At 35.8% G+C, this 26,917-nt stretch overlaps 5 protein-coding genes and 1 pseudogene across 6 annotated transcripts; all 6 read left to right on the top strand.

The window, feature by feature from the left end:
- Nucleotides 1–13: 13 nt before the first annotated feature.
- LOC147275231 (cysteine-rich receptor-like protein kinase 44) lies at nt 14–1,362 on the top strand. The gene is made up of 2 exons (XM_086256039.1): nt 14–337; nt 876–1,362. The coding sequence occupies exons 1-2, from the start codon at nt 194–196 to the stop codon at nt 1,245–1,247; spliced, it is 516 nt and encodes a 171-aa protein (XP_086112165.1). The 5' UTR covers nt 14–193; the 3' UTR covers nt 1,248–1,362.
- A 5,305-nt stretch (nt 1,363–6,667) lies between these two features.
- Nucleotides 6,668–10,115, top strand: LOC147275230 (uncharacterized). Its single transcript, XM_086227415.1, has 10 exons — nt 6,668–6,951; nt 7,788–7,883; nt 8,262–8,346; nt 8,501–8,622; nt 8,897–8,921; nt 9,018–9,101; nt 9,226–9,255; nt 9,353–9,455; nt 9,612–9,676; nt 9,870–10,115. Exons 1-9 carry the CDS (start codon nt 6,856–6,858, stop codon nt 9,673–9,675), a joined length of 705 nt encoding a protein of 234 aa, XP_086083541.1. The 5' UTR covers nt 6,668–6,855; the 3' UTR covers nt 9,676; nt 9,870–10,115.
- Nucleotides 10,116–11,420: 1,305 nt separating this feature from the next.
- Nucleotides 11,421–13,328, top strand: LOC147275229 (UPF0481 protein At3g47200-like). Its single transcript, XM_086227630.1, has 2 exons — nt 11,421–11,637; nt 11,815–13,328. The coding sequence occupies exon 2, from the start codon at nt 11,856–11,858 to the stop codon at nt 13,257–13,259; it is 1,404 nt and encodes a 467-aa protein (XP_086083756.1). The 5' UTR covers nt 11,421–11,637; nt 11,815–11,855; the 3' UTR covers nt 13,260–13,328.
- Nucleotides 13,329–14,371: 1,043 nt separating this feature from the next.
- LOC147275228 (UPF0481 protein At3g47200-like) lies at nt 14,372–16,326 on the top strand. Of its 2 annotated transcripts, none has more exons than XM_086257496.1 (2): nt 14,372–14,509; nt 14,788–16,326. In XM_086257496.1, the coding sequence occupies exon 2, from the start codon at nt 14,810–14,812 to the stop codon at nt 16,232–16,234; it is 1,425 nt and encodes a 474-aa protein (XP_086113622.1). In that variant the 5' UTR covers nt 14,372–14,509; nt 14,788–14,809; the 3' UTR covers nt 16,235–16,326. The 2 variants fall into 2 exon arrangements, with proteins under 2 accessions (XP_086113622.1, XP_086113624.1); XM_086257498.1 differs by having other exon boundaries at nt 14,388–14,509; nt 14,844–16,326.
- A 1,401-nt stretch (nt 16,327–17,727) lies between these two features.
- LOC147275227 (UPF0481 protein At3g47200-like) lies at nt 17,728–19,202 on the top strand (annotated as a pseudogene).
- A 5,064-nt stretch (nt 19,203–24,266) lies between these two features.
- On the top strand, nt 24,267–26,353 carry LOC147275226 (UPF0481 protein At3g47200-like). The gene is made up of 2 exons (XM_086227423.1): nt 24,267–24,372; nt 24,755–26,353. Exon 2 carries the CDS (start codon nt 24,790–24,792, stop codon nt 26,251–26,253), a length of 1,464 nt encoding a protein of 487 aa, XP_086083549.1. The 5' UTR covers nt 24,267–24,372; nt 24,755–24,789; the 3' UTR covers nt 26,254–26,353.
- The last annotated feature ends 564 nt before the right edge of the window (nt 26,354–26,917 follow it).

Genomic DNA, 26,917 nt, shown 5'->3' with positions numbered 1-26,917 from the left:
TCTGGTACTCAGTGAGTAGTTTCTTGTCTTCCCATTCTTTTTGCCTTTATGCCAAACAAAGTTTCAACCATTTCAGCCTATTAGTCCCATATGGTCTAAGAGATTTGTTTAGCTTCCTTTTTATTTTTTGTGAGTTCTGTGATGAGAATGAATCAATGGACTAATATTTTTATGGGTTAAATGCAGTGGTTACATGGCTCCTGAATATGCAATGCATGGATATTTGTCAGTGAAGACAGATGTTTTCAGTTTTGGAGTCTTGGTGTTAGAGATTGTCAGTGGGAGGAAGAACCATGATAGGCAGCTTGAAAGAGAAAAGGCAGACCTCTTGAACTATGTAAGTTACTTCTCTGGACAGTTTTGATTAACTTAAAATCTGAGCCCTCAAACTCAATATTGTGATTTATGATCATTGGCACCTCTATAAAATAAGGGGGAAATTACAAAAGAAGCCTGACGTGGTCCAATCATCATTACTGTTATTAAAGAATTTAAGCTTGAATTTTTTAACATTTTCCAAAAGGCCAACTTGTTTGATATGACTAGGCCAACAGAACCTGCATTTCACATACCAACTTGAAATACAGAGAAGTACTGTGAATGCCTAAATCTTCATTGATGCAGTTGTTTTATGTTTATATACTGTACAACCTTGAATGCCTTGTACTGCATGTGTAGTTTATGTAATAGTACTTCTTAATGAACTTACCCAATTAATTTTCATTGGTGTTCTAGTAAAATTACTCTGCAAATTTCTTTAGCATACAAGCAGTGGCTTTTGTTACTCCTTTTGTTACTTCTATTGAAATGGGTAGACGAAGATGTGCTCAGTCAATTCAGTTAATCCTCACCATTTTTTTTGCTCTCATCTGCAGACATGGATGCTGTATCAAGGAGGGAAGGCATTGGAGTTAGTTGACCCAACCCTTGCTAGGTGCAATCCTGATGAGGCAGCAATGTGTGTTCAGCTAGGACTTTTATGTTGTCAAGCAAGCATTGCAGATAGGCCCGACATGAACTCCATTCATCTCATGTTTTCGAGCGATTCGTTTACTTTGCCTAGACCAGGTAGACCTGGACTTCAAGGCCGTGGAGGACGTTGGACAACTACCTCTACTTCGGCTTTTACCAATACAAATGCTAGCAGTGCATTCACTGGTGCTACCAAGGCTTCTGGGGGGAGTAGTTTTGTTGAGGAGTATTCTAGAAATTCAATTTCTCATTCTTCTATGGATGAAGGTAGATGACTGATCCTGACCTCCATTTGTAATTTAAAGTGTTGAGAGCTCCATTTATGTGATGTAAATTAATTTGCTTAACCATAAACCTTATGCTAATACAATTCAATTTGTTTTGTTCTTTTATAGTATAATCATTACATGCACTAGGTTGATTTAATTCATCATGGTATGCTAGATGGTTCCTTGATAGTGTGACCTTTTAGTAACCCTTTAATAAGAAATCCTCAACCCAAGAATTGTTAGTCAAGTTAAGAAAACAAAATTAACATTATAAATTCAAGCCACTATTTAAGGTCACAAGCTTTCAAGCTTCTTTCTTATTTTATTTTTGCCTGAAAATACCTCTTCATTAATAACCCAATAGAGCTAATACAAAAATACGTGTGCTTGCAAACACTAATCATGTAAAATAAAACTAACTCAAACCCTATAGAAAGCAGCAAACACTAATCATGGATTGCAAAGAAAAACAATTGGAATTGACGTCTAAAAACAACACAAATCCCACAAGCCGATGCTCCCTTGGCTCCCTCAACTCCATGGGGCCCTGGAAGGCCATTATCTATCCACTTAAAGTATTAAGTAATTATTAATATATAAATATTAAGTATTAGATTTTTACTCTTAATCAATATACACATGTTATTATAATTTAAATTGATTAATAATACAAAATCTAGAGAAATTTTATAATAGGGCTGACCAAGAAATTCTTAAATATGGTTGTCTATCACACAGGGGCGGATCTACAATGGAGTCAATGGGGTCACTTGACCCCATGAACCCAGAAATGCTAAGCTTAAGGAAAAATCTTGACCCTATGAATGAAGCTTGGGCGTTGGTGGCAGCCATGGCTGGTAGGGGCAAGATTGCAGATGCATTCAGACCAGACCTCCTACGCACAATGACAAAAATGAAGAAACTCGATCACCCAGACCAAACCATCGCCCCAACTTGCCTGAACTGCTGAAGGCGACACGCCGACGCCCCTGCACAGCTGCGCGCCTGTCACCGTCGCCCCTGCTCCCTCGCCGTCGCCCGTCGCCCCCTGCTCCGCTGCTCGCTCAGTCACTCGCATCCGCCCCTGCTGCCTCTACTCGCTGCCTCTTAATCTTGCCCCCACAAGAGTTGAGTTCTGGATCCGCTACTGCTACCAAACCTATGATACAATCACCAAGTGCTATAACACTATGTGTAGTGTTTACTATAATAAATTGTAAACTTTACTTCACACATGTCAAAATATCATTGCATGTCGTATCATATACATGGCACAAGGCACTATTGAAGAATCTCTAAAATGACTATCACACACAAATTTTTTCTTAGGATGAAGTGAATTTATGTTTTTATGCGTAATTTTAAACAGTAGTGCTAAATATCTCACATTTTTATACTATAATTTCGTACTACTTTATGTGACAACTTATATGACATTTATACATTGGACACTAAAAAATAAAAATAAAAACAAAAAAATGAACAGAAAAACTATGTCCAATAAAGTAATGACACGTGAAATGGTATAAAAATATGGTATAAGAATATGGTAAGTATAGCATTATTCAATTTGAAATGATGCTTTCACGGTTTCGCCCCTTATGAGGTGTGAAATTATTTTTTTCCCTAAAATATTCGACCATTGGCTCCTTTCTTTTCAATCATTCCATCCAAATGGAGAATTAAAGAAGATTACAAAACTAATTTTGGTAGGTGTATAGTGAGTCCTAACAATTTAATAAACAAAAGAATTGTGCAACTTTTTTTTTTTTTGGCCAGGGAGAATATGCATCTTTAATTATGCGAGCCACAGAATAAACCGGCTCCTTGAACAGATTACATGGATTGGGTGCAATAAACTTAAAATTCACTTCACAGTATCCAACTCATTGACGTAAGTCTCAAGACATAAGAAGAGTAAACAAACTCATATATGCACTTAATAATTGTCTTATGGTCCGCATACTTTAACATGCCATCCATAGTCCGTTCCTGTGCAGATTATAGTTGGTCGCGACTCGCAAGTCTTGACTTGGCCTTGGGAGTGGGGAGGATGGGGTTGAGCTGCCACTTTGAATTTCTTGTTTGCTTTGGCGTTTGCCACTTTGAATTTCTTGTTTGCTTTTGCGTTTCACTTTGAGTTTTTTGTATTCTTTTGCGTTTGCCACTGTTACAATTCTTACACCACAATTAGATAGCTGAAAACATGAGATTAGTAAAACAACATAAAATTCACACTGAGAACCAACATGAGATTATTTAATAGAGCTTATTAGTCTAGGGTGTGAAAGGGTCATCTTAGAACTTAATAGTTTAGCTCTTAAGTTTGGGGCTCCACGTGGTAAGCAATAAATGAGAAACAACTACCAAGTGATATGAGTATGAAAATGAAAACTACAAAATTCACACTGATCAGATTGATTGGCCAATCAAGTGGCATGACTGGCCAATAGATTGTTGAAGCCTGATCACCAACTCTAACCAACTCTAAAGTCTAAACATTTCAAACATCAAACAAAAGCTCTGATCACCATGTTACATTGCTGAAGCCTGAACTGAAAACATCCTAGCTGCATCACAACTACAGAGAATGCTTCCAGAAACATAAATGATAAAAAGTTCATTACTTGCATTTGTTTGAAGAAAAATTGACAGGTGGAGGGAATTTTAATCAATACCCACATCTTTGATCTTACATTCTTCACAGATCCCACATTCTCCGCAAGTTCGACCATCTTAAGGAGGGTAAGCCTCGATGACTTTACAATGCATATTGTCATTCAGTATTTTTATTGCCTGTAATCAAAACGTTCTGCATTTTAACTTATAGAATAGCTCATAGCTCATACGCAACAGATAAAAAACAATAACAAAGGTTCTTCCATTTGTACATACCTGACATACAGGAAAATCTACAGACAAGAGTTTAAGAAGATGCTTAGCCCTTATAAAGGATCTAGTCTTTTTGGTTGTCGAGACTGTCATGGAATGCTCAACCTGACCATAATTAGAAATACAACAATTTAATATGTGCTCATATCAAATCACACATATATAATTTGAAATATACCACTGAACAAAATATAGGGTTGATTTCACAAATATCAAATTCATATTTACAAATTAACATAAGATTGAGTCATTATATTTAACATGACATACCAGATTCAGTTCACATGAAATACCATGCTCTTCTAAAGCAGATTCCACTGCCGGCCAATCTTCCTGCAATTCTACCTGCAATAAACAATGCGGAGGCTCATAGGTGAGAAACTAGCAATTTCTTCTTTAAAATACTTACGATAATAATAATTTAAAAATTTTCAATAATGGAAATAAGTTGTCGTGAAAAATTAAAAATATGACATGAAGATGATGATATAGTTTAATTTCACCGGTAAGGTGGTTCACTCAGACTAAAGCCAATCAAACTTTCATCCAAAATCTCCTAATCATACCTAAAACTTCAAACAAATATTTTCCCACAATTTCTGACCACCCTAACAAATAAAGGAATGTATACCATCCTCTCCTTTACAGTTGATAGAGAAAGAAGTGAATTTAAGCGTGCCATCTTCATTGAACAAGGTGACTTGAAGTGTGCCATGTTTTTGGTCTTTGATTGTGATATTTTTTTCTTTGGTGAGAAGCCTTCTTGCTCTTCATTGTCGCTTTTGAAACCCAAGAAACAGAATAAAAAAGACGGCCAGACGCTTCCTTTTATGTTGACAAAACAAAAAAAGACCAATACAAGATGATCACCGACTATACAAACCGACTAAGGCCCAAATAAGGATGCAAAATGGTCCAGCGGCCCGAAACTCCATCAAACAGCCCAGAAAGGTACTTACCCAGTACGGATCTTATTCATGTAAGAATCCTTTAGAGGCCGGTCCGCTTTATATATCTCTCTTAGTCTAATACCATATTAGTTTTTGAGATTAGATTAAGGTCCAACAATATTCTCCAGCTGCCACGTTAGCATTTTTAATTCCAAAATTACCCTTAAGATTATCTTAAAATTAATCGGATTTCAATCTCATAAATTGTGAAATTTAAATCTCACTATTTAAGGGGTTTAATGAATTTAAATCTCACAAAATATTCAAATAAAAATATATCAATCTACAAAATGAAAAAACTAATAAAATGATTGGGGAAAAAAACACAGGATGATGGGATACATTTAAATGTACCTCAACCTATAATATAAAAATATATATGGTTTGTCACTTAAAAGTATGAGATTGGTACATTTGATTGGACCAATACGTATGTTCGTATATTAATTGTACTAGTATGTAGGTTGACAAACATGAACTATACCGATATATGAATTGGTACATTTTAATTGTACCAATATGTGACTTGGGAAGTTTCAATTGTAACAATATATGAGTTGATACATTTCGATTGTACTGATATATGTCTTGGTACATTTCCATTCTGAAAAAAAATTGTACTCATTGTATGTAAACCTGGACTTCAAGGCTGTTGAGGACGTTGGACAACTACCTCTACTTGGGCTTTTACCATTACTATTGCTAGTATCGGACGACTGGACTCACTGGTATTACTTAGGCTTCTGGGAGTAGTAGTTTTGTTGAGGGTTATTCAACTTATTCTAGAAATTCCTTCTATTGACGACGGTAGATGACCACTCCATTCGCAATGCAAAGTGTTGTGAGCTCTATAATTTGATTTATTCTTTCATAATACAATCAGTTCCTGCACCAATGAATTAATTCGTTTGAATGCATTGGTGTTTAAATATCTTCATCAGTCTATAATGACCTGATACAATTCATGATATGCTAAATGGTTACTAGATAATGTGAGTTGTTACTTTGTTACTTGTTACTTTGAAAACAACCACATTAAAATCATTCTATGCTTAAAGGCATTGCTAATTTTACTTGTGGAAGCAAGTCTGTTCATACATAAACCAAATTGGATGCCCAAGTATTTGATTTGATAGTTTATATTTTATAAAATGAGAAAAGTGATAAATTTTATAGATGGGCAGTCACCAATTCTTGATTTCACCTTAATTATATCAATTGTACGCAACTGTTTTTTTTTTTTTTGGCCACTAATTGTACGCAACTGTTAAATATTCATAGTTGGTGATAAAATTTTGTACAATAGTGCATTGGTGATTTGGTGACATGAATAAACTTTTCTTTTTTTTTTGGTTCAAACATGAATAAGCTTTATTCAAACCCAAATGCTGTCAAAAAATTTGAATACAATGAGGGGATCTGAAAGTATTGTTGGAAACAGTGTATTTCGCGAGACAAAAGTCATAGGGTAGGTCCTGATTGGTCCACCAAATTTCTAAGTTCTCTTTTGGTCTGACCTTCTAAATTCAAAGCTTTTTGGACGGATTCCAAGTTCATTTTTTTTTTGGCCAGGGAATTCCAAGTTCAAAACTTCAAATACATGAAAATTGCCCAAAATTTCTCTTCTTAATTTTTGTTCTCCACTTTCCTCGATCAATCGAAAGTTGCTTGCTTGGTTGGAGAGAGACTCTCTCTCTCTGTGTAAAGTTTTGCATTATTGAAGATCAGCTGCAATTGTTGCAGTAGTGGGTTGCAAACAAAGCAGAGAAGAGATGATAAAGCCGAATTGGGAACTCAGGAACTGCTGCAACCACGAGCAAGTGGTCTTTCTCATCACTGTTTCTGTCTGCACTGTCGTTATACTTGCGGTAAAACACTAATTACTCCCCTCTCTCTCTCTCTATTCTGCAGAAATGGGCTTCTCTTACATTGATTCTGGGCAGAGAGATAATTGAGTGTTTTTCTTGCTTTTGATATAATTGAGAAGTTGCAGTATTGGTTTGATCTGGGTAGAGCTTTGTTTTTCAAGAGGGGTGGTGCTGCATTGATCAAATGGGTTTTGTGAAGTGCGATGTGCTACTAATTGGTTTTTATCAATGCCATTTGTTAGTTCTCTATTTTAGGCTTCTTCTGTGGTTTTCCCGAATTGGAGTAAGCATGAGTTTAATTGTTGTTGTTAAAGTTAGAATAGAAAGTAGGATTGTTAAGGTATGGATTTATTTTTTTTTTTAAAGTGCAGAAAAATTATTCTTAATTAGCTGTGGAATGAAGAGCACTTAGAAATTATAGAGACTGATTTTTTGTTCTTGGGAAAGTTTACTACATGGGCCTTTGGCATTGCTTCCTCTAAAGTAGTTTCAAGGAGATATCTAACTAATGAACTTTTCTTGTTTAAATTTTTAAGTATGTAAGAAATCCACTAATATTTTCGTTTTAATTCATTTGTTGAAAATTTGAAATTTTGTCTTAACTATTCATAAGAAAACTGGTCCAAACTAGAGACATGAATTTAGTCCCTTAGTGCAGAAGCTGAAAAAAAAAACTAAAATTGTAGAAACCAAAACAGCAATATAGGTCATACATTGTTTTAAAGAGCCATCTTAACTTCTATCACTTTGAAATAAGGCTCTAGTATGCTTTCTATTAATAACCTGCTGTGCTTTTTACAAGTCATGTATAGTAAATTATTCTTCAATTCTTGTAGCTGTGGAGGACAATACTGCTGAGACCATTTAAGCTTGTCACTGTGTTTCTTCATGAGGCGAGCCATGCTATTGCTTGTAAACTTACATGTGGTCATGTAAGCAGCTCTGTTCTTTCATACTTTCATCTAAAATTCATAATGCTACATTGATTGCTTGGCTGGCAGGCTCTAGAATAATAGTATTCTTAAACTATTTGTAGTATAATTTTTGTGATTGATAATTCAGGTGAGGAAATAGGTCACTTGCTTCCTATAATAATTCTCTTCCATATATACATATAATATTTATATATATATAACAGTAGAATCATAATCTGTACATGGCATGGTGCCTATTTGCTACTGGTAAAAAGTATTACGGTGCACTTTATTGTATTTTACTAACGAAATAGGAGGACATTGGTAAGTCTTTGTTGCTCATATTTGTTAAGTTGCATTTATTTAAGGCAGGTAATGATACAGTTTAGTTTGCAGGTGGAAGGGATTCAAGTTCATGCAGATGAAGGTGGAACCACACAAACCCGTGGTGGTGTATACTGGTTAATTTTGCCAGCTGGATGTAATTTCATTGTATCTCTTGACCATGTTTTATTTTATCTTTCTTTATTTACAGCTTAAGTTTTTGGGTTTTATATGATTTATCTCTGTCTGGATCCCAATAAGTTTTGACACAATTGTTATCTTCTAATCTTTCCATTTATGTTGCATACCAGATCTTGGTTCATCCTTTTGGGGGATGCTTTTGATTCTTGCTTCTACAAATCTTCTCACTGCACGTATAGCTGCTGGGTGTTTTCTTGCTGCTTTACTAGTTGTACTCTTTATAGCCAAAAATGTAAGTACTAATGAATATATCTTTTACCTATATTTGACTGTTACTTTTGGATACTAAAATGCACCAATGCAGCATTTGGGATATGCAACTCTTTAACATTATAATTCATGGAAACTGAATGCATAAGTTTGTCACATAAACTAATTGATGGCAATAAAGAAACCTCTGCATTCCTGAACTATTCTTTTATATGCCTTTGAGGAATGTAAAACTTGCTTTTATTGCTCTCTAAAATCCTTATCCTCTTGTGTTTGTATTGCTTAATAATGTACAGTGGACACTTCGAGGACTTTGTATAGGTATGCATTCCGTATTCCAGTAAAACATGTTCTCAGGTCTACCACAGAATGCAATCTGACATTTGGACTTTTTGATGTTTACATATTGACCACCAGGATTCATTCTTTTCCTTGGTGTAATTTGGATTCTGCAAGAAACAACAAAAGTTCGTATACTTCGGTATATTATCCTGTTTATTGGTAATCGCAACTCTGCTATTCTTTTTTTATGTATTGTCTTCCAAAGTAGCCTATAATTCTTTTTCTTTTTTTCCAACTAATGGGATGGAACAATCACGGCTTTCTCTATTTTATCAAATTACAGGTGTAATGAACAGCTTGTTTTCGGTTTATGGTATGGGTTCCAGGAAGAAAGAAATCATTTGACCCTTCAAGTTAACTGTCTGTTTTGTATAATAGATGCCTTGTAATGTATACATGTAATAATGCAGATATCTATGATGATCTTATATCCCGTAGAGTTCATTCTAGTGATGCTGAGAAATTTGCAGAAGAGTGTCCTTGCTGCACTGGTTGTGGTTGGGGTGTCATTTGGTGAGCTTCTTATCGTTTAGAAGATTCTGTCCGCTGGCTTTCTTTCTTTCTCGTCTTTTCGCCGTTTTCCTTTCTCTAGTTTAACTGTTGAACAAAGGATGCTCTTTTGCCCTACATATGTTGTTTATTTTATAACTTTGAAAGCTTTACTTGTAGGGGATTAATATCTTTCTTGTTTCTTTGTGGAGCCATGTACCTTGGTCTTGTGATTTTGTCTTGAGGTACGTTGTCTCGGAATTTGGGGTCTCTTATATTTTCCATTATGTCATATATAATCTGGCTCGCTGATTGTGCTGTGAATATGATGCTATCCCTTTGATTTCAATGAAATCCTTGTATTTTGCAAAAATGGTGATATGTGGTCATTCCTGTTGATTATTAGCTCATTCACGAACTCTCTCTGCATCTGTACAGGATACAAAATCTGGAAAAAGTTTTATTTGCTGAGAAGCCCTAACACCAACTAGTCTGTGGCTTGGTATACAATGTCAGAGGAGTACCATCTCAATTTTATCAAGGAAATTTTCTGGTCGTGCTAACTTCTATAGATTCATTCTTTTTCTAAATTGTTGACCTTTATTTTTTTGGGACTGAAAACTTTACTTAGCTTATATGTTTGATTCATGCAATAAATTTTGTTTTTCTTATTGGGTTTGCAATTGCATGGGTTTTCGAACAATTTGGAGTTGGATCTGTTTTCTTTATAATTGTACCAACTTTTTTTGTCCAATCTATGTGGCACATGTATGCACAACATATCCATGTATTAAACAATCACAATGTTGTAGAGCTAATGTAAAGTTGAGAATAAAAGTTGGACTAAATAGCAATATAGCATCGTCTTTTATCATTATATTCAAAAAAAAATAACAATAGAGCCAATGTAAGAACAGCATGTCAGTTAAGAAAAAAATATTAATATTAATAAGAAAACTTGAGCTAGATTGCATTGTAGTAGGCTTTTGTTTTTGGTCGAATGTAATAGGTTTACTATGCCACCAAACAATTCATAGTAAAAAAACAAAAAAATAGAAACTGTTGCCTTTTTAAAGGAAAAAACAAAACAAAAACTGTTTCCACGTGCCCAAAAGTTGTCCATTTGGCAGTCTCATATTCCATCCCACCTCAGCAACTACGTCTTTGTCAACATGAAGTCAATAAAAAGTGAAGTTGAACACTTCTCTTTAGTGGAGAAATACTCAAGTTATAGTTTCTGTTTCGTTTTTGGTTTCAAATGCTTGAAGCAGCTTTACCGAAGAAAATTAATACTGTATTAATTCTCTACCTCTCTTGACAGTTCAAGGTACACTTGTTTCCTTATTCCTTGCTAATTAAGTAGTGTACAATTCATTGCTAATGATCGTTAGTGGTTGTGAATTTTATTTTATATTGTCTGTACGTGGAGAAGATTGCCTTTGAGCAATGCTGTGATGGTCGCTCTCATAAAATAACATCATATGCCTCATCGATTCCAGAAAGGACATAGATTTTCTTTGCGAGAAAGAAATAATTTGTATCTGGTTTAGCTCTGAAAATGCTTCTCAGTTGTTCAAAAGACTTTACAATAATACAGTTATTAGCAATTTCTCCTATATATGGTGGACTATGCGCTGAAAGCCCCAAGTAGATAAATATTACAACGTTTCATGGAATAGGTGTCTTTTATATTTGAAAAAGACAAAAATCCTTGGATTCCGAATCTACTAGGGGTTTTGACAGAAAAATAAGTGTGAAAAGGGGCTTATCAATTAAGTGCAATTAAGGATGAGTACTGCTGTGAATTAAATTAACTGTAGTAAAAAAAATTTATTGGGGATAAGTCTTCGTCAACAGTCAACACTGGCCTGTCATGGTGAACACGTTTTCTTTTATCAAGTCTTCGTCGTTCTGCTGACTTACTGTGCATAAGTCTATTTTCTTTTTTGGGTCAGGACTGTACGTAAGTCTATAAAGTTGAAGTTCCTTTCGACCGAAAAGTTTACTTCTCTTAATTTACCGGCGAAATATTTGTTTCTATTTCATCTTTAGTTTCAAATGTGAATACTCTTTGCCTCTTAATTTGCTTTATTTTATTACTGCATACCGTAAATAGCATGGTGTGTTCAGTAGGTTAGTAGGTTACTACCAGTTGCTGCAGCTTTACTGAAGCATCAAATACTATCAGTCTACCCTCAAGCTCAAGGTATGTAAATTATATTTTATTTTTATTTGGCATATAAGATTCCATATATATACATTTATCTTTGATGAAGGGTTTTCTGTTGCTTGAATGCTGTTAAAAAGTACACTTAATTAAGAAGATGCTAAATGGAAATTTGATCATATATATATATATATATGCATTTCTAACTTGTTTCAGCAAGCCTTGCGGGCCGAACAATTTGGATTGGAATTATAGTCATGGAAAATGATATGAAAAGTAGTGCAGAAGATGATACTCCGATTGTTATAGAAGATGACTATGGTGATATTAATGTTGAAGCATTGGAACGCACCATGACAACAACGCTTGGGAGGGATTCACCCTTGCCTGCTAAATGCTGCATCTTCAGAGTTCCCCATGTGTTCCGGAGACATAAACCAGAGGTATATACACCTGACTTTGTCTCAATCGGGCCTTATCACCGAGGCAGTGCCAAACAACTTAAATTCATGGAGAATGTGAAACAGTTGTATTTTAATAACCTTCTCTCACGCCTCAACATAAGTTTGACAGAGTTGATTCAAGGCATTGATAATATTACTGAGTTTGAGAAACGCGCACGCGAATCTTATGCAGAACCACTTGATAATCTTAGCCAGAATGAGTTGATAGAAATGATGATACTTGATGGTTGTTTCGTAATAGAGCTACTTCGGAAGCTTTTCATTAAGAATTCAAAGATTTTAGGCGAGGCAGAGAATCTAGTTAGTCCTGAATTAGAGATTGAGAATGACCCTATACTCAACAAGGATTGCATGCTCCAATATCTTTGCCATGACCTTATGCTACTAGAAAATCAGCTACCTTGGTTTGTTCTCGAGCATTTATATAGCCGTACTGTGGGAGAATACCGCCACCTGCCTCTCATCCAATTAATCATGTTCTTCTTCTTCAGCTCGCTAACAGAACTGACTTATAGTTTCAGGCCCTTTCTTATTCATACACTTGAAAGTCATGATGACGTTGGTTGTGACATCTTCCACATACTTGATCTGGCAAGAACTGCGTTGGTTTTTAACTTTCTAGAGTTGGGATCTTCTCCTATCGTAAAGGTAAAATTGCCTTCTGCGACTATGCTCTCAGAGGCAGGCGTTAAATTCCAAAAGGGCTTGGATGAATTTGGCATAATGAATGTATATTTCAAAAAAGGGGTTCTTACAATTCCACAGTTGACAATCGGAGAGTTGACCGAACCATTATTCAAGAACCTCATTGCCTTTGAGCAATGTTGTCATGGTCGATCACATAAAATAACATCTTATGTCTTTTTAATGAATGGCCTCATCAATTCCAGAAAGGATATAGACTTTCTTTGTGAGAAAAACATAGTCTTTAATCGGTTTAGCTCTGAAAATGCTTCTCAGTTGTTCAACAGGCTTTACAATGATACAGTTATTAGGGATTTCTCCTATGGTGAAGTATGCCATGAAGTAAATGAATATTGCCGCAAATCATGGAATAGGTGGCTGGGAAAATTGAAGCGTGATTATTTATCAAACCCATGGACAATTACTTCTTTGGTTGCAGCCTTTATCCTTATGGCTCTCACCCTATTGCAGACCGCATACACCATTCACCAATACTATTCTCCTCATAATTAGTGACGTTTGTTATTAATTCGATCACTTAATTTGTGTGGTAAACATCCATCTTGTTCTTGTGTACGTTTGTACCTTCACATGCAATGTATTTTGATGTATTCTGAATTTCTGATATGAAATGATATTCCCTTGCATTAATTGGTGTCTTTCAACCATGGATTCACCTTTTACTTTAGTACGAGTTATTTCATCATCTGTTGCGGGATTAATTAGAGCCATACTTATTATAAAATATTCTCACATCAAATTATAAAAGGGAGATCGATGTAGAGAGTTCTAGCAACAAGGGATCTTATGCCCAACCTCTCTTGTATGTATATATTTTTTAAGCTTATATATTTGATTCATCATTCATGCAATGCATTTTGTTTTTCTTATTGTTTTTTCTCACAATTTTTGGGCCTTTAATAACTAATTGGGCTGTAATATTTGACATTTTGGACTTCAACACATGTTACTATGTTAGTCTGTTAGTAATCTAGACATTCAAGGCGCGCGTGTTAACTGTTTTACTTACAGTGACATGCTTACTGTTCCACCAACCCATTCATAGTAGAAAAACAATTTTATTTTATTTTTTCATAAAAAACATAAACCGTTTCCACCCAAAAGATATCCATTTGGCAATCAATCCCATGAACTCCCTCAATCCTGGGAATTCAATTTCACAATTTCTGTAATATGGAAAAAAAAAAAAAAAAAAAAAAAAAAAAAAAAACTTTGCCAACTAAACATACCTTCTAAGGTCTTCGGCAACCTATAACAAAAAAAAAAAAAAAAAGAGGATCTTCTCAAGATTTTTTTATCAAGTCTTCGTCAACATATTTTGCTTTTTTTTTTTTAAATTAAGTCTTCGTCAACATGTTTTTTATTTTTTATAGAGTCTTGGTCGAGAATCGATCGAGATGTTTTTACTATTAAACCGTGGATCACATGTTTTTTTTTAATTTTTTACTAAGTCTTCGATGACGTCCCGATGGCTTTTCACGAAGTCTTTGTCCATATCCCTATGTTTTTATTTCTCAAGGAATCTTAGTCATAGATGTTGACTGCATGTACATGAATCTATAATAATTGAAGTGGAACACTTATTTAATGTCATTTTGGCTTCAAAAGTCGTCACCCTTTAGCTTTCTCTTATTGCATCCCGTAAATAACGTGGTGGGGTGGTCTGTATGTCAGTACGTTGCTACTATTTGCTGAATTAAATACTTTCCTTTTCTTTCCACAGTCCACCCTCAACCTCTAAGGTACAATTTTTTTCCTTAATCCTTGCTAATTAGCAGTGTACAATATGTTAATTTCTAGTGTTCGTGAATTTTTGTTCTGTGAGGAACAAATTAATAAGTTATCCTTGACAAAGGGTTTTTCCTGTTGCTTCGATGCTGTTAATTAAAACACTCATTTAAGAAGACGCTTAAAATGGAAATTAATTTGATCCAAGTCGGAATTATGAAGAATTGGTTGTTTTTAGTTAATTTAATTCCATGCCATGCATGCATATTAATTATATTGCAACTTGTTTCAGCCTTCCTGGACGGTTTGGATTCATGGAAAATGAAATAGAACTAAGAAGCATTGCAGATCGTAGTCGTACAACTCCGATTGTTACAGAACATGACTGCGGTGGTGATATTGACCTTGAAGCATTGGAAAACACCATGACAGCAAAGCTTCGCAGAGATTCACCTTTGTCTACTAAATGCTGCATCTTCAGAGTTCCAGAGGTGCTCCGGAGACATAAACCAGAGGCATATGGACCTGATATCGTCTCAATCGGACCCTTCCACCGAGGCCGTGAACAATTTGCACCCATGGAAAATGTGAAACAATGGTATTTACATAATCTTCTCTCACGCTTGAATATTAGCATGAACAAGTTGATCCACGGCATTGATAATGTTATTAATATTATTGAGTTTGAGAAGCGCGCCCGCGAGTTTTATGCAGAACCACTTGATCATCTTAGCCAGAACGAGTTGATAGAAATGATGATACTCGATGGTTGCTTCCTAATACAACTATTTCGGGGGCTTTATTTTAGGGAATTGAAGTCTTTCGTAAATACGATAGATCCTACTCTAGTTTCTACTCAAGTAGATATTGAGAATGACCCTATACTGAACATGGATTGCATGCTCCAATATCTTTGCCATGACCTTATGCTACTAGAAAACCAGCTACCTTGGTTTGTTATCGATTGTCTATATGCTCTTACCGTGGACAACTTATTCCCCTACCAGTCTCTTGATGTAGTAGTGCTCTACATCTTTAGCTCACAAGCATCATTGTTCCGTTATTTCAACTCTTATCTTACTCACATACTCGCTAGGCATGATGATGATGAAATTTTGCACATACTTGATCTGGCAAGAACTGCGATCGTATTCGGATTTAAAGAGTTTAAATCTATTCCCAGCTCAGAGGTAAAATTGCCTCCTGCGACTAGTCTCTCAGAGGCCGGCGTTAAATTCAGAAAGGGCTCCCTTGATGGCATAATGAACATAGATTTCAAAGATGGAGTTTTTACAATTCCACAGTTGACAATTGGAGAGATGACCGAACCATTGTTGAGGAACCTCATTGCCTTTGAGCAATGTTGTCATGGCCGCTCCCATAAAATAACATCTTATGCTATTTTAATGAATAACCTCATCGATTCTAGCAAGGATGTCAATTTTCTTTGTGAGAAAGAAATAATCCGCAACTGGTTTAGCTCTGAAAATGCTTCTAAGTTGTTCAACAAGCTTTACGACGATACATTTCTCACCAATTTCTTCTACGGTGAACTATGTGCTCAAGTGAATATATATTACAACAGATCATGGAACAGGTGGCTAGAAAGATTGAAGCGTGATTATTTTTCGAACCCATGGAAAATCACTTCTTTGGTTGCAGCCTTTATTTTTCTGGTTCTCACTCTGGTGCAGACTGCATACACTATCCAACAATACTATTTTCCTCAACGTTTGTAATTATTAATTAGTTCACTTAATTTGTGCGATAAACATTCATTTTGTTCTTGTGTATTTTAACAATGTATTTTGATGTCTAATTAATGGTATGAAATGATATTTCCTTGTATTGGTGTCTTTCAACGTAATATGGATTCGCCAAGTTATTTCATCATCTGTTGCCAGATAATTAATTAGTTGATATATATTGGAGCCATACGTACTTATATATAATAAAATTTCACTTCTGATTACACCTAAAAATCAGTCCAAACCCTTAAGCTTCTGTACAAACCGTTAGCGTACGTTTCTGTCTAGCTGACAACGGCTTTAAAAGCCAAACAGACCCATGGAACAAATTCTTTTTGTCAAAAAGCTAAAAAATGGTACAGCCAGTAAAAACTTACGCAACACACATGCCACAACTTTGAAATTCTCTTTGCATCCATTAATAGGAAATTAAGAATCTAATACCAAATTATTAAAATTCTAACCAGACATGAAAAATACCTTGCCAACTGAACACAAACCTTTGAAGATTTAGTGGGCTTATGCTTTTGTCTATCAACATTTCACTACAAAAAATGTGAATAAAGGCCACCTGCATTAGTTGTACAGAAAGAGATGACATTTGAAAACTTTACCTATTGCCTAATTGCCACCTATTTTTATTAAAATGGAGACACTTTAATCTCTATTACTCAATTGTTACCCCTTTCTGTATAACCAATAAAAGTGACTTTTGCTCATATTTTTGGTAGTATTTGTACAATTTTTCAATAATATCCTTATGTATCATATATATATATATAATTATTTATAATTTCAAGATAAAATTTGAAATTTTGATTTATAATGATTAATGAGAGTAGCTTGTCATAAAACAACGCAATAAATGCTTTTCCATAAAGGGGATTCATACCCAAAGGGCTGAAGGGTATCATATGCCCCTCATATGGAGTGCATTTTAAAAAAGAGAAATACCGCTACTTTACTGGTTAATTAGTTGGTGAGTATTGAGATAAAACCACTTCCAACTTCCAAGCACAACCGAATTAACGACTTGTAAAACCTTTGAGTCAGTGCTCAAAAGTCATGGCATCACCCGTCAGCCCTAGATTAAGTACTGTACCTTGGTCTTGTGATATTTTGTCTCGAGCTAGGTGCGTTCTTCTTTTCTTTTCTCTTGGCTGTAACATTTTTGTGGGGGCATTAGTCATGTTATCATTAGAACTCTACCCAATTCAAGGCGGGTTAATTATGAGGCATATATTAAGTATACAATAATTTAATTATGTTAATTGGGTTAATTATGTTAATTATGTAACATAAACAAATTAAAGTTATCTTTGACAATCAAAGGGTTTCTCCTTGGTCCTACTATATGGTGTTTAAACACTAAATTGAAATGGAAATATATATGATAAAATCTGGAGTATTCATTGCTTCTAGTTGTTTTGATTTTAATTATTGTTTCAGGTTTTCACAGAAGAATTTTGATTGGAATCATAGTCATGGCAAATGACATAGAACTAGGAAGTATTGCAGATCATACTCCGATTGTCTTAGAAGATGACTGCGGTACTAAAATTAATGTTGAAGCATTGGGAAAAACCATGACTGAAAAGCTTCGCAGAGATTCACCTTTGTCTGCTGAATGCTGCATCTTCAGAGTTCCGAAGGTGCTCCGGAGACATAACCCAAAGGCATACGCACCTGGTGTTGTCTCAATCGGACCCTTTCACCGACGCGGCAAACAATTTCAACTCATGGAAAATGTGAAACAGTGGTATTTGCATAACTTCATCTCAGACTTGGGTATAGATATGAAAACGTTGATCGATAAAATTGATAACATTAGTGAGTTTGAGAAGCGAGCCCGCGAATTTTATGCAGAACCACTTGATCATCTTAGCGAGAATAAGTTGATAGAAATGATGATACTTGATGGTTGTTTCCTACTAGAACTATTTCGCAGGTTTTTCTCTGAAGGTCCAAAGAAAGAAGAACTTAGCAATGACCCTATACTCAACATGGCTTGCATGGGCCTATATCTTTTCCACGACATTTTGCTACTTGAAAATCAGCTACCTTGGTTTGTTCTCAAGCTTTTATATAGCCTTGCAGTTGCTGGGGGCAAATATCCCGGAGTGTCTCTCAGTGTCTTGGTGCTCACGTTTTTACTCAAAATAAGCGTGTCTCATCATTACGAGTCCTATATTGAACACTTACGGAACAATCCTGAAACTCCTGATAAAATTTTGCACATACTAGATCTGGCAAGAAATGCGCTCGTTTTGCTAGTTGGAAATCTTGATCAGGATGAACCACAACCACACTCAGAGGAATTGCCTGCGACTGGTCTCTCAAAGGCTTGGGTTCAATTCACAAATGCCATCGTTTCCCAATTTAGAAAGCCTGAGAATGAAACATACTCAACATGGGTAACTAAATTGCCTCCTGCGACAAGTCTCTCAGAGGCGGGGGTTAAATTCAAAAAGAGCTCCGTTGAGGGCCTATTTAAGTTTGATAACGGGGTCTTTGAAATGCCAGAACTTGACATTGGAGGGTTGACAGAACCATTGTTGAGGAACCTCGTTGCCTTTGAGCAATGCTATCATGGTCGTCCTCATCAGATCACATCTCATGTCATTTTAATGGATAACCTCATCGATTCCAGCAAGGATATAGATCTTCTTTGTGAGGCAAAAATAATCAGTAACTGGTTTAGCTCTGAAAAAGCTTCTCAGTGTTGTTCAACAATCTTCATGATGACACAGTTCTCAAGCAAAGCTTACATTTTCCACTATGCATTAAAGTGAACAAATATTACAATACTCGATGGCACAGGTGGGTAGAGAAATTGAGGCGTGATTATTTTGGTAATCCATGGACAATTATTTCTTTGGTTGCAGCCATTATCCTTCTGATTCTCACAATATTGCAGACTGCATTCACCATTCAGCAATACTATCATCCTCGCCGCTGACGTTTTTAATTTATTCACTTAATTTGTGTCATAGACACTCATCTTTCTTCTTGTGTGCTTGAACAATGTATTTTCTTGTATTCTGGTATGGAATGATATTCCCTTGTATTGCCGTCTTTCAATCTATATATATGGATTCACGTACCTTTTACTTAATCACCAGTTATTTTATCGTCTCTAGCTGTTGCTGGAATAATTAATTGGCCGACCCATAGTACTTATCATACAATGCAACTCTGAAAAGATTGAGAATCCTTCTACTTAGTAAAATGGTAATTTTCTGATTAGGCTAACTTCTATAGATCGATTCATTCTCTTTAACATTGTTGAGCTATTTATTTTTGGGCGGAAACATTTTTAGCTTATGTATTTGATTTATGCCAATGAATTTGTGTTTTCTTATTGGGTTTGCATGGGTTTTCTCACAATTTTGGGCCTTAATAAGTAATTGGGCTGTCCCTACTTTTGAAAATTTTGGACCTTCAAGACATAATGTTAGCCTACAAGGAAAATGTTGTTTGTACCGACTTTTTATTTTTATCCCAATTTATGTGGCACATGTATGCATGTCATATATATTTATGTTTTTTTTTTCTTTTCAACATGCCATGCATATCTATGTATTAAAAACAATCACAATGTTATAAAGCAAATATAAAAATGCCACATAGGTTGAGAATAAAAATTGAATCAAATAGCATTGTTGTATGTCTTTTCTTCGATAAATTTGGGCGAAACTCAAAAGAAAACACCCCTTACGCAGAAACTAACCTGGGCTGACCCAAACAATCGATCTGCAAAGAAGTTACGTACTCTCTCTGTAAAGATGATATAATGTGCGGACCCAGTTGCCCTTAATGATTTTCTGCACTCTTCCACCAACTCAAGTACACAGGCCGGGTGGTTCAAAACTTAAAAGTATGCTGGCCCTATTTTATTTGTCTCCTTCTCTGTCTTCTATCTAGCATTTAATTCACATTACACTCAGATTTTCATCATTCCTATTTTACCTTGGATGAATATTTTTGCTTTCTTAAAAAGAATATTATTGTTTTTTTGTTTACTTCGCCAATATGACTCTCCAACCCTTCAAACCACACCTTACCATGGCCAGCCACCCCTACCCTTCACAAATTCCCTCCAACAGTGGCGGATGCACACATATGATAAAACGATTTTAAAGAGGTCGCGACCTCGTGTGAAGTATCTATGCTAAAGCCTTTAAGTCTTCTTCATTACGATCCTATAATTATAAATTTCTAAATCCGTCATTACCGTCCAATATAGTTTTCACGGTGTACGAAAATCATATAAAACAGCCATATAATTCCCTTTTTTTTATTTTTATCAAAACACTGGAACCTTCAAGAGTTGAAGGCCTTAAATAAGTAAAGAAACTCATGTACGTGGTAGAGGCGCAGGGTAGCGGTCATGGTCCTGGGAATAAAGGGTTTCATATAGCAACAATTAATATATTTATGAGATGGGCAGTTGGCAGTTAATTGGTAGCTGAGCTACCAACTACTTGCTGCGTCAGATAGGCTTGCGTCACATGGCTTGCGTCTGTTGCAACTTGCAAGCCAATGCACCAATCCATCTGTTGCAACTTGCAAGCCAATGCACCAATCCATGCATTAAACTCAAGGGGCCACATGCACGCCCTCTTTTCTTTTTTTGTTTTACAATAAAAACTCCAATTGGGGAAAAAACAAGAAATACAAAATTAATTAATAGGAAAGGAAAAAATTAATCGAAAAGCGAAAAATAGCGATTTCAATTTGGTACCGGATCATCTCTAATATATGGAAGATGGCACTTTGGAGTATTACTTCTATTTTCAATTTGATACCCAAAAGTAAAACCTCTCATTGGAGCAACATATATAAGAAAACAAATTGATACCTATCTGTACCATTTGGAGATTCCAATTGGCCAGGTATCAAAATGTAAATAAAACCTCGAAATGATAGTTAAGCATTAATTGAAAATGCTCTAATAAGTTTACCATACCACTATCAATTAGTTATTGATCTAATGGTAGAAGAATTTTAATGTATAAGAATATATTCCTTAGTTTGAATTCCCCCACAAATCCAAAGGAAAATAAAAGGCTTACTATGCCACCAAACAATTCATTGTAGAAAAATAGGAATTGTTTTCTTAATTTTTAGGAAAAAAGAGAATAAACAAACACTTTTTCCACCTACCCAAAAGTTATCATTTAGGCCTTCCACAGTGGTGAGTTTGAGCTTGAGAGTGAGAGTGTGAGGAAGCTCTAATTTTGCTTACAGTGGGCCGGAGTAATGAGAGTGAGGGTGAGTGAGGGTGAGAGTTGAGGGTGAGGAAAGGATCCGGCTGAGAGTGAGAGTGTGTGAGTTTTTTATTTAAGTGGGCCCCACCGAATTTGAAAAGACAAAAAAGGGCTTCAACACAAATTAAAAAGCTTCAGCACAGTCCGGAATAAACAAAGAAGGCAGGGGCAATTTGGTACATGCGGAGGGAGAGAAAACAGTGGCCTACAAGCTACTGTTCACCGCAGAAGCACCGAATTTGAAAAGACAAAAAAGGGCTTCACCACAAATTAAAAAGCTTCAGCACAATCCGGAATTTTCGAAGAAGGCAGGGGCAATTTGGTACTTGCGGAGGGAGGGAATAAAGTGGCAGACAAGCCACTGTTCACCGCAGCAGCTGTCTGCCACTCGCCGGGACGCGCGCCTGCTGCTCACGATCGGCCAGGATCGTCCGCCCGTTGCTGATCAACGGTCCACAATTAAAGCCGGTTTCAATTTAAAAAAAAAAAATGTACTGCAGCCACACGTGGCAGCGTTTGGAGGCTCCGATTAATGTAGCCGTTGGAGATCAACGGCTACAATTAATTGACCGTTATAATGCAATTAAAAATACAAAAAAATTACAAAAAAAATTCGAAAAAATATTTAAAAATTCTGAAAAATTTATAACGGCTATTTCATCATTTTTCCTATAAATTGAGCATTCACACTTTATTTTTTCACACATCTATCTATCCAATTCATTCATTTTATCAATCTATTCAAATCACCTCACTTTTCCTAGAAAATTCTTTTTTTCCAATCATGGAAAATGCAAGGAGAAAAAATTGGTCCAATGAAGAAGAGGTAGCGCTTGTTGAAGCTTGGATGGAAAATTCGGAAGATTGTGAAATCGGATCCAATCAAAGAAACATGAAATTTTGGAATAAAGTGTACGATCAATTTATTCGGAAATCTCCTCTCGCCGTGAGGAATGGGCGACAAATTGGGGCGGTCATGGCTCACTTCAAGAAAATAGGGCAAGCCACCTCGAAATATCATAAATGTATCTTGGCGGCCGAACGATCACGCACTAGCGGGCAAAATCAAATTGATACGGTGAGTTTTGCTAATTAAACTCAAATTTTTTTGTTAATTAAATTCACATATTTATGTTTGATTAATATGTGTGTACTCTATTTTAAATTGTGTATACTTTATTTTTGCTAGTTAAACTCAAATATTTTTGTTAATTAAATTCACATATTTATGTTTGATCAATATGTGTGTACTATATTTCAGATTGTGTATACTTTATTTTTGCTAGTTAAACTCAAATATTTGTGATAATTAAATTTAAATATTTGAGCACCATTTATAATTCATTAATTTGTTTTCATATTACTAGGTGACCTTTGCCAACGCACGATACCAAGCAACAAACTCGAAAAACCGTCCTTTTGCTTGGCACCATTGTTTTGCTAAGATGCAACACTTTGTGAAGTGGCAACATGCACAAACCGACACCCCCACTGATGCCGATACCGAAGCTGAAGCGGTTCAATTGAGCGAGGATGAGGATGCCCCGGCCTTTCAACCACTTAGCGGTAGTCGCCCGAGGCCACCTGGTAGAAACAACTCCAAGAGGGCCAAACAAGTTGATACTAATGATGATGACCTTGCCGATAGTATCAGGTTTCTTTGCCAAGGGCAGAAGGACATAGCTGCTTCACGCGACCGATTGATCAAACAGCACACCGATTTCAAACAAAAGCAGCAAGATTATGAAGACATGCATAATTTTGCACAACATGATCATTGAGGACGAGTGTCCAGAGAATGAGAACGATGGATCGGACGATGACATTGACCACGTTCAGGAAAGAATCTCCCGGGCTGTGGCACGGTATGACACTGAACCATATGATGGAGGTCAAAGTTATCAGCCAATTCTTTTAGAGCAACAGCTTTCTCGGGTTAGGTTGATACGGTCAACAACACTCCACCAGCAACTGAAGAATGATTTGGTCCAGCACCTTTGGACGCGAGAAGAAAGTCGTGGCCAAGCACGACGCCGACGCCGGCGATGAACGCCGAAATGTTGAAGATGTCTCCAATACCATTGTGTGTTGTTTGTGTTTGTGTTTGTGGCTGTCGTTTTGTGTTTGTTTGTGTTTGTGTTTGTGGCTATCGTTTTGTGTTTGTTTGTGTTTGTTTGTGATTGTTTTATGTTTTATTTGTTTATGTTTATTTATGTTTGTCTTAAATTTTCTTGTTTTATGTTGGTGAAATGAAATAAAGGTATTGGTGGAGACAAAATATAGAATTTATATTTTAGGTAATAAAATTATAAATTCAAATATAGTCAATATTGACCTTATATTAAAGATCTCTTTAAAATAAAACTAATGGTATAATTTTTATAAATATTTAAATTATAAATTATAACTTAACTATAACTTAATTTAATTTAGGCTTAATTTAATTATATACAATTACATTACTCTCAGCTCTTACTCTCAGCACCACTGTAGCTTCAGCACATATCACTCTCAGGACAAAAAATCACTTTTCAGGCCAAAAAATCACTTTTCAGGCTATGTCTTACTCTCACTCTCACTCTCACCACTGTGGATGGCCTTAGCAATCCGTACCCTGAAGTCCCTCAGTTCACACTAAAGAAAATATCTCCGACTTCGCCGACATGTTTTTAATGTCTAAGTCTTCAACATGTTGTCTTATACTGTACATAAGTCTATAAAAGGTGAAGCTGATCGAACACTTCTCTTCACTGCAGAAAACCTCATATTAGTTTCTGTTTCATATTTGGTTTCAAATACTTTGCTTTCTCCTATTGCATCTGGTATATTCTCTCTCTTACTCCCTCTCGACAGTTCAAGGTACAATTGTTTTCTTAGTCCTTGCTAATTAAGCAGTTTAATTAGAAATGTACATATGCATGTTGTCATTGCCAATATGATTTAAATGCTCCTTCAACTGTGTTAAATTACCCCATCAATTAAGTATTGACTTATGTGTTAAATTATCTTCAAATTAAAAATTAAGTAAATGAAAGCATCAAATTTTTTAAAAATAGGTCAAATTGCCCTAGCTGTCTTTATTAACTCCAATTCGACCAAATCATCAATCCTCTATATATATATTATCTTGAATTGTAAAGCGTGACCCAAACTGTGGCCGGTTATTCAAGCAATATTGTGTGGGCACTCCAAATCTGGAGTATTCATTGCTTGTTTAATTTGATTTTAACTATTGTTTCAGGTTTTAACAGGAGAATTTTGATTGGAATCATAGTCATGGCAAATGAAATAGAACTAAAAAGTAGTGCAGATCATAGTACATGTACTCCTCCGATTGTATGCGAAACTAATATTAATGTTGAAGCATTGAAAAACACCATGATTAAAAAGCTTCTCAAAGATTCACCTTTGTCTGCTAAATGCTGCATCTTCAGAGTTCCGAAGGTGCTCCGGAGACATAACCCAAAGGCATACAGACCTGATGTTGTCTCAATCGGACCCTTTCACCGACGCGGCAAACGATTTCAACCCATAGAAAAAGTGAAACAGTGGTATTTGAATCACTTGCTCTCAGTAGTCTTGAATATAGATTTGAAAACGTTGATCGATAAAATTGATAATATTATTGAGTTTGAGAAGCTAGCCCGCGAATTTTATGCAGAACCACTCGATCATCTTAGCCCGAATGAGCTGATAGAAATGATGATACTTGATGGTTGTTTCCTACTACAACTATTTCGCAGGTTTTTCTTTAAGGGTACGTACTGGATGAAGGACGAAGAAATTGGCAATGACCCTATGCTCAACATGTTTTGCATGCGCCAATATCTTATCCACGACCTTTTGCTACTTGAAAATCAGCTACCTTGGTTTGTTCTCGAGCATTTATATAGCCTTGCAGTTGCTGGGGGCAATTACCCCCTTAAACCGTCTCTCAATGTCTTGGTGCTCAAGTTTTTCATTCCAATAAGCGAAATGTCTAGTTATTTCGAATTCTATATTCATCACCTAGAGAACAATATCGTTGCTATTGACCAACAAAAATATTTGCACATGCTAGATCTGGCAAGAAGTGCGATCGTTTTCCAACCTGAGTCTGAGTTGAAATTGCCTCCTCTGACTTATTTTCTCTCAAAGGCTTGGGTTAAATTCAGAAATTCCATGGGTTTCCCGATTAGAAAGCATGACGATGTCGACCCAACATTGCCTCCTGCGACTAGTCTCTCAGAGGCGGGGGTTAAATTCAGAGAGAGCTCCGTTAAGGGAATATTGAACGTAAAGTTCGAGGACGGGATCCTTGAAATTCCAAAATTTGGAATTGGAGAGTTGACAGAACCATTGTTCAGGAACCTCGTTGCCTTTGAGCAATGCTATCATGGTCGTCCTCATCGGATCACATCTTATGTCATTTTAATGGATAACCTCATCAATTCCAGCAAGGATATAGATCTTCTTTGTGACAAAAATATAATCAATAACTGGTTAAGCTCTGAAACTGCTTCTCAGTTGTTCAACGATCTTTATGATGACACATTACTCGACCAAAACTTCTATAAGGAGCTATGCATTAAAGTGAATAAATATTACAATTCTCGATGGCACAGGTGGCTCGAAAAATTGAGGCGTGATTATTTTGGTAATCCATGGACAACTATTTCTTTGGTTGCAGCCATTATCCTTCTGGTTCTCACCATATTGCAGACTGCATACACCATTCAGGCATACTATTTTCCGCGTTAATTAGTGATATATAGATGTTTGTAATTAGTTCACTTCATTTATGGGATTTACACGTTCATCTTGTTCTTGTACGTGTACCACAACAATGTATTTTGATGTCTACTGTTATGAAATAATGATATTTTCTCTTGTTCTATCTTGCATGTGCCTTGCAATCTATACATGTAATAATGCAGATATCTATGGTGATCTTATATCATATCCACTAGAGTTCATTCTAGTGATGCCCAGGAATTTGCACAAGTACTGATGGATGTCCTTTTCTCCATGCATTTTTATTTCTCTAGTTGAATTAACAACAAGCGATGCTCTTATTATGCCATACCTCGATCTCTTGTCTTTTCTAAGCTCTGAAGAGCTTTACCCGTTGGTAGGTACGATTCGCTTCCCAAATTCTTCTCTTCTTTTCTTCTTGGCTGTAAATTTGTGTGGGGGCATTAGTCATGTTATCATTAGAAATCTACCAAATTCAAGGCAGGTTATGGGGAATTAAGTATACAATAATTTTGGTCCTTTATAGTTCTTCATACAAAGTGGTACTTGTCAATATATATATATATATATGAAAATTAATAGTTATATGCATCCGACCCGTTCGCATAATTTTTATCAGTTGTGTAACAAATACGTTACTAATTAAAAATGTTTCATACAGTGCACTCCC

The sequence above is a fragment of the Dryas octopetala genome, chromosome 9 (assembly GCF_963921425.1).
Source record: "Dryas octopetala chromosome 9, drDryOcto1.1, whole genome shotgun sequence".
NCBI lineage: Eukaryota > Viridiplantae > Streptophyta > Magnoliopsida > Rosales > Rosaceae > Dryas > Dryas octopetala.
The sequence above is the reverse complement of the archived record's forward strand: the minus strand, read 5'-3'. Positions and strand labels throughout refer to the sequence as shown.